The sequence below is a fragment of the Rhinoraja longicauda genome, chromosome 18, assembly GCF_053455715.1.
Source record: "Rhinoraja longicauda isolate Sanriku21f chromosome 18, sRhiLon1.1, whole genome shotgun sequence".
In the NCBI taxonomy this organism is placed as follows: Eukaryota; Metazoa; Chordata; class Chondrichthyes; order Rajiformes; family Arhynchobatidae; genus Rhinoraja; species Rhinoraja longicauda.
This window is the reverse complement of record NC_135970.1, coordinates 2144866-2158820: the sequence shown is the minus strand read 5'-3', so window position 1 is coordinate 2158820 and position 13955 is coordinate 2144866. Positions and strand designations below refer to the sequence as shown.

Sequence of the window (13955 nt, the reverse complement as noted above, 5' to 3'; positions counted from 1 at the left end):
AGGTTCCAGGTTCAAATCCCAGATGGGCCCATTAAGGTAGACGTGCTGCCTCACAGCGCCAGAGACACAGGTTCGATCCAGTCATCGGGTACAGTCTGTGTGGAGTTTGCACGCTCCTCCTGTGACCATGTAGGTTTCCTCTGGGTGCTCCAGTTTCCTCCCTCATCCCACAGATGTGTGTGTTTGCAGGTTAATTGGTCTCTGTAAAATTGCCACTAGTGTGTGGGGAGTGGATGAGAAATTGGGATAACATAGAACTAGCCTGCACGGGTTATCAATGATCGGCATGGATGGTGGGTTGAAGAGCCTCTTTCCATGTCACATCTCTAAATTAAACTGCAGTTGCCAGTTTACAAAAGAAGACACATAGTGCTGGAGTAATTGAGCGGGTTTCTGAAGAAGGGTCCCGACCTGAACACCACCTAGCCATGTTCTCCAGAGATGCTGCCTGACCCGCTGAGTTACTCCAGCACTCTGTGTCTTTTTAAGCAAGAGAAGCAGATGCATTTACAACTCTCAAAAGAAATGTGTACTGATATACAGGTCGGATGATTGTATGACAACTGGTGATGATACAGACTTTGGGCGGCGGTAGAGTTGCTGCATTACAGCGCTTGCAGCGCCAGAGACCCAGGTTCAATCCTGATCGTTGTCTGTACGGAGTTTGTCCGCTCTCCCCGTGACCTGCGTGGGTTTTCTCTGAGATCTTCGGTTTCCTCCCACACTCCAAAGACGTACAGGTTTGTAGGTTAATTGGCTTGGTAAATGTAAAAATTGTCCCTGGTGTGTGTAAGATAGTGCGGGGATTGCTGGTCGGCGCGGACCCGGTGGGCCGATAGGGCCTGTTTTTACGCTGTATCTCTAAACTAAACTAAACTAAAATTGGTTACTGCCAGAAAAACCTGATTCTTGACAGAAACACTGCCCCGTTAACCCAGAGCCCTCTGCGCTAAATGTAGCTAATAAATATTGACAGCTTGGAAAAATTGGTTCAATCGTGGGGGAGGATTATGAGATATATTGGTTATAAACTTGTTGCACGTAAATTATCCCAGTCAGCAGAAAAACGTCAGTCCCAAACCAAAACAAAAATCAAAGAGCAAGTTTAATAACTGCATGGCTAGAAGCATCTCTTTTATAAACTCTTGTCTCTAGCATGCATGTATCGAACAATGCAGACACACACACGACCCTTCCTTGAGAACCAGGATTTTGCCTAAGGACAGAAATCAGTGTATTTCACAAGAAGCTCACAATTTACAGCCACTACTTTCACATTTAGTTCTTATTGATCTAGTGCTGAGGTCAATTGGACTACTTTCTTAAAGGAAGTAGAAACAAAGACGTGCAGATGATGGTTAATACACCATCAGACACAGTGGTGCAGTGGTATAGTTGCTGTCTTACAGTGCCAGAGACTCGGGTTCCATCCTGACTACAGGTGCTGTTTGTACATTGTCTCTGTGACCGCATAGTTTCCTCCGGGTGCTACAGCCTCCTCTCACATCCCAAAGATGTGCAGGTTTGTCAGTTAATTGGCCCTTGTAAATTGTCCCTAGTGTGTAGGATGGTTAGTGTACGAGGTAATCGTTGATCGGCGTGGACTCAGTGGACCAAAGGACCTGCTTCCATGCAAGTCTAAAGTAAAGACACAGAGTGCTGGAGTAACTCAGCGAGTCAGGCAGCATCTCTGGAGACCATGGATAGGTGAGGTTTCAGGTTGAGACCCTTCTTCGGACATGTTCCAATTCTGCTTGCAGGAAGGGTTATGCATTTGCTTTGTATTTCCCTTCTTCAGACTGTCCCAAAGGGTCCCGTCCCCAAACGTCACCTCTCCATGTTCTCCCGAGATGCTGCCTGACCCGCTGAGTTGCTCTTGGTGTCTTTTTCCCTAACAGGGAAGTACCTGAGGAATGTAATAAACTGGAACAAGTGGAGCTGTAAATCACTCCTTGGATTACCCATGAGTTGTGCTGTGGGAGGTCGGCTCCCATAAGTAATATTTAATAATCCCATTAATATTTGGTGGCTTAAACATCAAAGCTTCCAACAATGAATTTACATGGAGGTTATGTCGGCGCGGGTTCTATTGGCAAGGGTACAAGATGCAGGAACACACATCATACCGACCTTAACTTGTTGCACAGGGCTGCTCCCATGCTTTTCACTCTTCAGAGCCGTTGGAGAGAGGGTACCGGCCGGGTTTGTGGGGTGTTGAGTGGACGGGATCTTAGCACCAGGGGAGACCTGCATACTGGCCAGTTGTGCTGCGTACAGCTGCTGAACAAAGGAGAGAAGGCACTTCATCAGTAGAGGCACGCACTGCCCGCTGTAGCTCCGTAGAGCGTAGAGTCAGTCATACAGCACAGAAACCGGGCCTTCAGCCCAACTTCATGTTCATTGGTTATAGGAGCAGAATTGGGTCAATCGGCCCATCTACTCTACTCCGCCATTCAATCATAGCTGATCTATCTTTCCCGCTCATCCCCATTCTCCTGCCTTCTCCCCATAACCCCTGACACCCGTATTAATCACGAACCTATCAATCTCTACCTTAAAAATATGCATTGACGGCCTCCCTCCACAGTCTTCTGCGGCAATGAATTCCACAGATTCACCACCCTTGCCCATGCTGACCAATAGGCTCCATCCACACTAGTCCCACCTGCCTGCATTTGGCCCCAATCCCTCTAAACCTGTCCTTTCCATGTACCTGTCTAAATGTTTCTTAAACGTAGCGATAGTCCCAGCCTTAACGACCTCCTTCGGCAGCTCATTCCATACACCTGCCACCCTCTGCGTGAAAAAGTTACCCCTCAGGTTCCTATTAAATCTTCCCCCCCCCCCCTCCTCACCTTAAACCTTCTATCAGGTCTCCCCTCAGATTGTTCCAGAGAAAACAATCTCCAAACTTTCATTGAAAGATCAAGCAAGCAACAAACTGACACACAATGTCCACACAGGAGCGTTTTTTTGCTAATTGATGACATTCAACAAGAAATTAAACACAATATTAAAAAAGCGCTGCACGATAACATACCTACTGCCACAAGGAAATTATTTATCTGGTCTGCAGATGAGGTCGGCTGGCAGGCAGCACATCGTTGTTCCACAGGTCAGCAACATGAAGCTGATGATTCTACACATTGCTGTCTTTATTTGCATTCTGACGGTGCCTTATATCCCAGTCTCATTTGCCATGAATTGTTGCTTTATTTCCATTAATGATTTTCTGTTGTCACGGTGCGAGATTGCAGAACTGATGAATGGGGTGTTTCCTCTGCACTGCCTGATGCGCCACCACTCCCCAACGGCTGCCTGATGCGCCACCACTCCCCAACGGCTGCCTGATGCGCCACCACTCCCCAACGGCTGCCTGATGCGCCACCACTCCCCATCGGCTAGCGGCTGCCTGATGCGCCACCACTCCCCATCGGCTAGCGGCTGCCTGATGCGCCACCACTCCCTGGCGGCTGGCAGCTGCCTGATGCGCCACCACTCCACGATGGCTGCCTGATGCGCCACCACTCCCCATCGGGGGCTAGTGGCTGCCTGATGCGCCACCACTCCACGATGGCTGCCTGATGCGCCACCACTCCCTGGCGGCTGGCAGCTGCCTGATGCGCCACCACTCCCCATCGGGGGCTAGCGGTTGCCTGATGCGCCACCACTCCCCATCGGCTAGTGGCTGCCTGATGCGCCACCACTCCCCATCGGGGGCTAGTGGCTGCCTGATGCGCCACCACTCCCCATCGGGGGCTAGCGGTTGCCTGATGCGCCACCACTCCCCATCGGCTAGTGGCTGCCTGATGCGCCACCACTCCCTGGCGGCTGGCAGCTGCCTGATGCACCACCACTCCACGATGGCTGCCTGATGCGCCACCACTCCCCATCGGCTAGTGGCTGCCTGATGCGCCACCACTCCCCATCGGCTAGTGGCTGCCTGATGCGCCACCACTCCCCATCGGGGGCTAGTGGCTGCCTGATGCGCCACCACTCCACGATGGCTGCCTGATGCGCCACCACTCCCTGGCGGCTGGCAGCTGCCTGATGCGCCACCACTCCCTGGCGGCTGCCAGCTGCCTGATGCGCCACCACTCCCCATCGGCTAGTGGCTGCCTGATGCGCCACCACTCCCTGGCGGCTGGCAGCTGCCTGATGCGCCACCACTCCACAATGGCTGCCTGATGCGCATGGTATTCGTAAAATGCAAAGCGAAGCCACAATGCTTCCCACAAGTGGTCTCGGAACACGGTGCCCTCTACTTTGCTGTTGATTCATGTTTGAATGGCTGCCTAATTATACCAATGCCGCTTGGATTTTTTGTTAGTGCACAAATCGCCCTGGCATGCCTGGCCTTGTTAATGAATACAAGTACGCTTTTACTTCAGTCACCCTTCCACAGGTGCTCTGTCGTGATCATTTTCCATCGGCCAGTATCAGAGTGGGAGCACATAGTCTGTGTGGAATGGTGGATGGGGAATACAAGAGAGCAAATCAAGAGGGAAACCCGCTTGTGGAATAGATTGTTGAGAGACGTTCCAATGGTTCCCTCAACACATCCACTTTGAGTATTTTTAAGTTAAAATATATTATCATCACAATAGGGACTTGAAAACTCAGAAACATTCATCGGCCATCTAATAGGTTTTTAAAGTCTTCTTTCACAGACAATTGGCTATTGTGGGTGATCTGCACATAGACGCATTAATGGCTGCATAAATAGCTTGGGGTTTTTTTGTCTCTGGGTTATTACAACAGGGTCTTGCTGACTGCACAGTCCTCAGGGACGAGGGAGCTCCATGTAGATTACTGAGGCTCTCGTTAGACGTGGCCAAGGATGGATTTCAACCCTTCAAATAGCCCGGCCCTTATCTGCACCTTTCACCAACTTGCGGCCTCCAGAGCCACCAGCAGGCTTCATTTTTAGGGAGGAACTGCAGATGCTGGTTTACACTGAAGATAGACACAAAACTCAGCAGGTCAGGCAGCATCTCTGGAGAATAGGAATGGGTGATATTTTGGGTCCAGACCCTTCTTCAGACTCGGATTCGGTTCTGACCCGAAACGTTCCCTATTCCTTTTCTCCGGAGGTATCGCTGAGTTACTCCAACACGTTGTGTCTGTATGCTATATTATTACATCGGCTCTTTCCAATGATATATAATATGCCATCGGACTATCAGTTTTTGTGCTTTATGCTTTGAGTTGTTGATGTTTGTTACTTTATTTAACCAATGGCTTTGTGAGCTGCTCCTAGATGTTTCACCAGTTCCACAGTCTTCCACGTTGCCTCTCACACCTTCCCTGGCCAACTATAGACCTACCAGGCATTGCCCTGCCCGGCCGGCCCTGTCAGTCCTGGTCCAACTCTTCATCCCCAACCCCCCCAACCCTACTTTCAGGCTGAAGAAGGGTCCCGTCCCGAAACGTCACCCATCCTTTTACTCCAGAGATGCTGCCTGAACCACTGAGTTACTCCAGAGCATGCAAACTCTGTACAGACAGCACCCGAGGTTAGTATTGAACCTGGATTTGAGTTTAGTTTAGAGATACAGCGCGGAAACAGGCCCTTCGGCCCACTGGGATCGCGCCGACCAGCGATCCCCACATATTAACACTATCTTACATCCATTAGGGACATTTTTTACATTTAACAAGCCAATTAACCTACATACCTGTACGTCTTTGGAGTGTGGGAGGAAACCGAAGATCTCGGAGAAAACCCACGCAGGTCACGGGGAGAACGTACAAACTCCGTAAAGACAGCACCCGTAGTCGGGATGGAACCCGGGTCTCCGGCGCTGCATTCGCTGTAAGGCAGTAGCTCTACCGCTGCGCCACCGTGCCGCCCTAGCACTGACACTGTGAGGCAGCTCCTCTACATGTGTGCCACTCTGAATCTGCAGGCAACATTTTGGGTCGGGATCCTTCTTCAGTCTGAATCCCGCCTGTCCATTCCCTCCGTAGATGCTGCCTGACCCGATGAGTTCCTCCAGCACTTTGTGCTTCCAGCAGTCCAGCCTTCACTGTCTCTTGCGCCTCTCTTTATCTGCCAACTGCTTTCTTTGCTTCTAAACACCATCCCATTATTAACTTGTTGTGGATGCAACAGATTTATTTTAAAGTGAAATCACTGCCAAAAGAATGTACTCACTTGTCATGTTAAACTTTACTTAAAAAGGAAATAAAACGAAATTATCTCTGAATAGCCAACCAAATCTTTAAGCAACCCGCGGAAGAATGATTTCTAAAATGTAAACTATTTTCTTCCAAGGGAACTAAATCTTGATTTAGTTTTGCCACTTTACGACTGTAAATAATTCTCGGGATGATTTTTTAAAAAATGCTCTTGTCAGGACATGCTAAACATATTGAACCTAGGGTACAGATAGGCACAAAGTGCTGGAGTATCTCAGCGGGTCAGGCAGCATCTCTGGAGAACAAGGAAGGGTGATGTTTCACAGAGTGCTGGAGTAACTCAGTGCGTCAGGCAGCATCTCTGGAGAACAAGGAAGGGTGATGTTTCACAGAGTGCTGGAGTAACTCAGCGGGTCAGGCAGCATCTCTGGAGAACATGGTTAGGTGACGTTTCACAGAGTGCTGGAGTATCTCAGCCGGTCAGGCAGCATCTGTGGAGAACATGGATAGGTGACATTTTCACCCTTGTGGTCCTTGGGATGACCCTTGTTCAGACTCAATTTAGGGTCTCTGTTTCTATCCAGTTAATAAATGTTGGAGCATACATGTACTTTAGATACCTCATGGAAACATGGACTTCGGCACCGAGTCCACGCCAACCCGTTCATACTGGTTCTCCAACTTTCTCATCTACTCCTTACACACTAGGGGCAATTTACAGAGGTTCATTTAACTTACATACCCGCTTTGGGATGTGGGAGGAAACCGGAGCACCCGGACGAAACCCACGCTGCAAACTCCACACAGACAGCACTGGAAGCCGGGTGTCCACCAGCTGTACCATCTGCCACTGGAAGCAATCACAGCCTGGTGAAGGTTAGCCCAAGTCTGTGGGGGTGGAATGGAGGGGTTCAAACGTATTGGTGGCTTTGTGTGTAAGATTATGTCAATTATTTTAGAAATGTTCGCTGTGGCAATATCAAGCACTTTCTTACTGTTAAATCATCACCTTTCACAAGACGCGGTGGGAGAGTTGCTGCCTTACAGCGCCAGAGACTCAGGTTCAATCCTACGGGTGCTGTCTGTACGGAGTTTGTACGTTCTCCCCGTGACCTGCGTGGGTTTTGTCCAGGTGCTCCGGTTTCCTCCCACACTCCAAAGACGTACAGGTTTGTAGGCTACTTGGGTTTGGTAACATTTTTTATTGTCCCTAGTGTCGAGGATGGCGTTAGTGTACGGGGATCGCTGGTCAGCAGGGACGGGTGGGCCGAAGGGCCTGCTTCCAGACTATCTCTAAACTAAGCTAAGCTGTGTGTGAAATGCAGAGTTGTGGGCATGAGGGGGTTGAGGTGCGAGCCCCTCTTCTCACAGAGTGTTGAGGACACCCTTTATCACTGAAAGCAAAACGCTGTGGAATAAATCATTCCCACTTTCAGAGCCTACACACACAAACTTCAAGGGAAGAGCTGCACACAGGTGCACTTTACAAAAGCAACTACTTTTGGGAGAGTGAAAGCAAAAATGTAGGCACTGATTAAAGTGGTCTTGAACACAGGGGAATGCTGCAGTCAAATAGAGAGAGAGAGAGAGAGAGAGAGAGAGAGAGAGAGAGAGAGAGAGAGAGAGAGAGAGAGAGAGAGAGAGAGAGAGAGGGAGAGAGAGAGGGAGAGAGAGAGGGAGAGAGAGAGAGAGAGAGAGAGAGAGAGAGAGAGAGAGAGAGAGAGAGAGAGAGAGAGAGAGAGAGAGAGAGAGAGAGAGAGAGAGGCAGAAAGAGGGGAGAGAGAGTGAGAAAGCAAGGCACGGAGAGAGGAGAGAGAGGGGGAGAGAGTGAGGCAGAAAGGGAGAGAGTAAGAGCAAGAGAGAGAGGAGAGAGAAAGAGAGAGGGGAGAGAGTGAGGCAGCAAGAGAAAGGGGAGAGAGAGAGGAGAGAAAGAGAGATAGAGGCAGAAAGAGCGAGAGAGAGAGGCAGAAAGAGAGGGAGAGATAGAGGGAGAGAGAGAGAGAGGAGGGAGAAAGAATAAAGAGAGGAGAGAGCAAGAGAGAGAGACAAGGAGGGTGGGTGGGAGGGAAGGAGGGAGGGAGGGAGAGGAACCACACACATAGAGAACAAAGAATACAGCCAAACAGCATCTTGTGATGTAAACACATATGTCTGCTACAGGAAACTTTATCACTTCCACATTAACAAGACACAAAAGGGGCTTTCTTCCACGGTACCTCGGGCAACTGTGCATTCATCAGCATTGGAAATAAGAGCCTGATTAAGTTCACACACACATATCAATAGTCCTTCCTTATTAATTTAATCGCTGCCTTCTTCGCAACAGATTGCTAATTGTTTGTGACTGTAAAAACAGCATTGTGATTCTTTTTTCCCCTTTTTTTTTAACTTCTGTCCGAGCTACCGAGAGGAAACTTTGTTTTCTGATGACATCCGCTGGTTATTGTCGACTTGTGTAAAATCTCAGCTCACCGGAGCCGGGCAAGATGATGGCACTGAATGAGTTTCGGGTCCATTAAAGGCCGACACTATCACAGCAGCCTGCACGCTCCGTTGGACAGATGTGGCCAAGGTCTATTTGAAAAAGTCATCTGCTACGGCATCGGTTCCTAACCTTGACGGCGAGCAATGGAAAGATATATATGTTTCGCTATTTAAATAAGCATAAACAAATGAATAAAGGGACACTTTCCTTTCTCCTGTCCCCTGCAAATGAGATTCATAGAGTCGTAGAGTCTGACTGCAGCACGGAAACAGGCCCTTCAGCCCAACGTGTCCATGCCAACCCAGATGTCAGCGTGAGAATGGCAAGGAACCGCAGATGCTGGTTTACACAAAAAAAGACACAAGCTGCTGGAGTGACTCAGTGGGTCAGGCAGCATCTGTGGAGAACTCTCCAGAGACCATTTTGTATCCTTTTTTTTCCAGAATATTAATGTATTTGAATGAATGAATGAATAAATAAATAAATGAATGAATGGATGAATAAATGAATGAATGAATGAATGATACTCTATTGCCACGTAAGCCCTTGGTAAGGAAGTCCTGAAGACAAATGCAAGTCCACTACTGATTTCCAGGCAACTGGTAGCCCGACACCTCCTTTAATCCCCACCCCTGGAAGTCTCACTGAAGATGTGGGGCCCTGGCCGGGTGAGACGGCCGATCTCCACATCATCGGGACCTCCGCGGCTGAACGGAGGGTTGAATCTGCTCCCTGGGGCTGGGGCTCTGGAACTCCAATCTGGCAGATCTGTTGCCAAAGCCAACCTTGCGGGCCGGTGTCTCAGTGCCCCGGCGGCCCAGGCTGAATGTTCCAGTACCGTTGGATTCCTCTCGGAGGCCGTGACCTCCGTTGGTCAAGTGAAACGGATAATCCAACAAGGCTCTGCAACCAAGGGAGCCGGGAAACCAGTGGTGGACTTGTACTATTGAAGCATTTAAAAGATGAGAGGCCCAAACGCAGGTAAATTGGACCAGGTTACCAATTTGGTCGGCATGGATTAGTTCGGCTGAAGGGCCTGTTTCCGTGCTGTACGACTCCATGACTCTACCTCAACCCATCACATTATTCAACAGAACAATGCAGATGTTCCCTGTTTCATCAAAGGAGGTTGCTATGTTTTTATTCAGGTTTCAGACTTAAATGCTCAGCATGTTAGTGAAAGGCTTATTTTTGGTTTCTCTGAAACCTCTGAGATGGGGTTCAGGGTGATATTGTATCAAAGAACATAGAACAGCAGAGCATAGGGACAGGCCCTTCAGCCCACAATGTCTGTGCCAAACATGTTGTCAAGAAAGATTAATCCCCTCTGCCTGCATGGGAACCATATCCCTCCATTCTCTGCCTCAGAAGGCAGTGGCTAATTCTCTGAATGCATTCAAGAGAGAGCTAGATAGAGCTCTTAAGGATAGCGGAGTCAGGGGGTATGGGGAGAAGGCAGGAACGGGGTACTGATTGTGAATGATCAGCCATGATCACATTGAATGGCGGTGCTGGCTCGAAGGGCCGAATGGCCTACTCCTGCACCGATTGCTTATTGTCATTTCCTGCATATTTAACTGCCTATCTAAAAGCCTCTTAAATCTTTTAAGATTTAAAAGATTCTTTAAAATCTTTTAATTTAAAAGATTTAAAGTAATCTTTTAATTTATTATTAAAAATTATTAATGATAATTTTTCTTATCATTAATAAAATTATAATTGTATTATCATATCATACCTCCCTTCACCACCACCCCAGGCAGCACATTCCAGACACCCACCACCCTCTGTGTAAAAAACCCTTCCCTGCACACCTCCTTTAAGCTTTGCCCCTCTCACCTTAAAGCTACACCCTCTATTCTTTGCCATTTTCAGAGAGCCTTCTCCCCATACCCCCTGACTCCGCTATCCTTAAGAGCTCTATCTAGCTCTCTCTTGAATGCATTCAGAGAATTAGCCACTGCCTTCTGAGGCAGAGAATGGAGGGATATGGTTCACATGCAGGCAGAGGGGATTAATCTTTCTTGACAACATGTTTGGCACAGACATTGTGGGCTGAAGGGCCTGTCCCTATGCTCTGCTGTTCTTTGCCATTTTCCACCGTTGGATCTCTCATTGAATCTCTCCATTGGAAGATATCAGATATCAATGAAGAAAAGGTAAATCATAAATTCACTGCTCACGGTGGCGCAGCGGTAGAGTTGCTGCCTTACAACGAATGCAGCGCCGGAGACCCGGGTTCCATCCCGACTATGGGTGCCGTCTGTACGGAGTTTGTACATTCTCCCCGTGACCTGCGTGGGTTTTCTCCGAGATCTTCAGTTTCCTCCCACACTCCAAAGACGAACAGGTTTGTAGGTTAATTGGCTTGGTAAATGTGAAAATTGTCCCCAGTGTGTGTAGGATAGTGTCAATGTGCGGGGATCGCTGGTCGGTGCAGACCCGGTGGGCCGAAGGGTCTGTTTCCGCAATGTATCTCTAAAGTAGACTAAACTAAACATGCGGTATGATGGTACCAACTGGTGAAAATGTGCATTAAAAGTTATTCCCTTATCATGTAATCATGTATTGCCTTTCCGCTGACTGGATAGCACGTAACAAATGCTTTTCACTGTACCTCGGTACATGAGACAATAAACTCAACTGAACTGAATGTTTGGCAAGGCAAGAGTTAATGAGATACGATATAAAAAAGTCCTGTGTCAATTGTCCCACTGTACAGAATCATGCACGAATATTTCCTTTAACATTCCGGCCAACAAAAGCCACCCAAATTTATACACTAAACTAAGAAAAAATTGGAAAAATCATTTGAAAGCCAGCAGAGGAATAATGTAAAGGTTTACGATCCACAATACAACTCAAGACTTATTTTGTCAGGCAAAGTTGTTATATACTTGATAGCCAGAAACCTGGGTTAACAAATACAATTCTCAGCACAGTTCAAGATGATGAATGTGGTGTCAAAATATTTGCTTGAAAAATGTTTCTTTTTCATTCTTTACTTTGGATCCAATCCAACCGAGTTTTTTTTTTAAAGAAAAGAAGTAAAACACGCTAAGTTAAAAGTAGATTCAGGAAGTGATATAGCATTACAACTGGTGACTAAGAAACACAAGATCCAAGACTTTCTGTTGGTGTTTCAAGGAAGCACGGAAAATGGCTAAATGTGTCATCGTTGGCATGCTGCTTTACCAATGGTTACCCCTTTTATACAATACTACCATCTAGAAGAATAGAAAACAACAATGTGCTGGAGGAACTCAGCGGGCCAGGCAGCATCTCTGGAGAAAAGGAATAGCTGACCTTTTCGGGTCGAGAGCCTTCTTCAAACGGAGAGTCAGAGCAAAGGGAAACGAGTGACATAGAACGAATGAATGAAAGATTTGCAAAAAAAGTAACGATGATAAAGGAAACAGGCCATTGTTAGCTGTGGGCTAGGTGAGAACCAGTTACAGACAATGAGACTCAACAAGACGACTTGGAAGCTGGTACGACAGGGAGGGATGGAGAGAGAGGCAATATATGGGTTGCTTGAAATTAGAGATATACACAAAGTACCGGAGTAACTCAGCGGGTCAGGCAGATGCTGACGTTTTGGGTCGGAACCTTTCTTCAGACCGAACTGAATAGATATTTGAGAGAAAATCAATTGCAGGGTTACATTGAACAAATGGGACTGATGGGATTTCCTGACCAATAGCATATCTGGGCTTGTTGGCTGTCATAGGTCTATGATTACATGACTCTATGGTGGAAAGTGCGACCTGGTTCCATTCATTCTACCGTTGTACAACTGGAGATGATAGGATATTTTCACATGGATTACACCTATATAGCATAGGCACTGGCCATTCGGCCCAACTCGTCCATGCTGACCAAGATGTCCCATTGGCCCATGTTTGTTGCTTCTGTCCAAAGAAGGATGGAGATCATTTTGAGCTGAACCAATCCCTTGGTTCCACAGCCTTGCTGGATTATCCGTTTTGCCAGACCAACAGAGGTCACGGCCTCTGAGAGGACTCCAACTGTACCGAAACGGCCTGCATAGGCGCCGAAGGGCCGAGACACCCACCCACAAAGTCGGCCTCGGAAGTCGGCTGTGGGAACGGATCTGTCGGGCCGGAGTTCCAGAGTCCCGGAGGCAGGGGGGAAAATCCGACCGACTGGTCAGCCACGGAAGTCCCGATGTGGTTGAGATTGGCCACCTCACCTCGCCCAGGTGATACACGTTCGCATGGACTTCTGGGGGGGGATTTCAAGCGCGGTCTCATAATTATGCCCAGATTAAAAGAGATTAGTACTGGTGTCAGGGGTTATGGGGAGAAGGCAGCAGAATGGGGTTAGGAGGGAGAGATAGATCAGGTGTGTCCGAAGAAGGGGATTGACCTGAAACGTCACCCATTCCTTCTCTCCAGAGATGCTGCCTGACCCGCTGAGTTACTCCAGTTTTGAATGGTGGAGTTGACTGGATGGGCCAGATGGCCTAATTCAGCTCCTATAACTTTTGAACATAAACATTTAGAAGCCGCTTAACTTGCACAATGCAAATAAACTCTCTCAGTTGTGACTGCAAGCAGGCAGCGAGCAGCAGATGAGAGGACTGCAGTTATACTTTGCATACTATGCAAGGGTGACTGAGCAAACATCACCAGTGATAATGCCGTGGGATTTTCCAGTTCGGTCTCCTGCCTTACCATTGACATTCTGCTTAGCCTTTGTTGACTTGTTATGTCGCGTGAGATGGGGGGAGGGAGTACACAGGATGACTTGATGATATCAAGTACACTAAATTGCCTCAGTTTACATGATTGAAGCTCTCATTATACAACAAAGATGCTCCATTGTCTGGCAGAGTTTTCAGTGAGACAGTTCATGAGTTTCGTAAACCGAAAGCTATGCGGTGGGAATGGCGGTGATGTCATGAAGCTATCCTGCTAATCTGCCATTGATATTTTTCCACCCACCTACAGTTTCAATTTTATAACCGATGGTCAAAAGGTGCTGAAGAAAGGCAAAGAGGGCTTCACGCAGCAGGAAGTACAGTATCTGGCACAAGACAGATCCCCCACGGTCCAAAACAGCCACACCCACCACGAGACAACGCTGGACAAACAACGGCACTTTTAGATTTTTAGAATTTTTTTTAGATTTAGAGATACATCGCAGAAACAGGCCCTTCGGCCCACCAGGTCCGCGTCGCCCAGCGATCCCCGCACATTAGCACTATCCTACACACACTAGGGCCAATTTTTACATTTGCCCAGCCAATTAACCTACATACCTGTACGTCTTTGGAGTGTGGGAGGAAACCGAAGATCTCGGAGAA

General features: G+C 48.0%; 1 protein-coding gene across 10 annotated transcripts in view; it reads right to left on the bottom strand.

The window, feature by feature from the left end:
• The window catches only part of sox6 (SRY-box transcription factor 6), a 642359-nt gene that overhangs the window by 79655 nt on the left and 548749 nt on the right, over nucleotides 1-13955 (bottom strand). For 8 of the 10 annotated variants that reach the window (XM_078414965.1, XM_078414966.1, XM_078414964.1 and 5 more), the window contains one exon: nucleotides 2131-2280. In XM_078414965.1, coding sequence (XP_078271091.1) covers nucleotides 2131-2280 — 150 coding nt within the window. The remainder of the gene's footprint in view (nucleotides 1-2130; nucleotides 2281-13955) is intronic. The other 2 variants (XM_078414962.1, XM_078414969.1) reach the window with 1 other exon arrangement.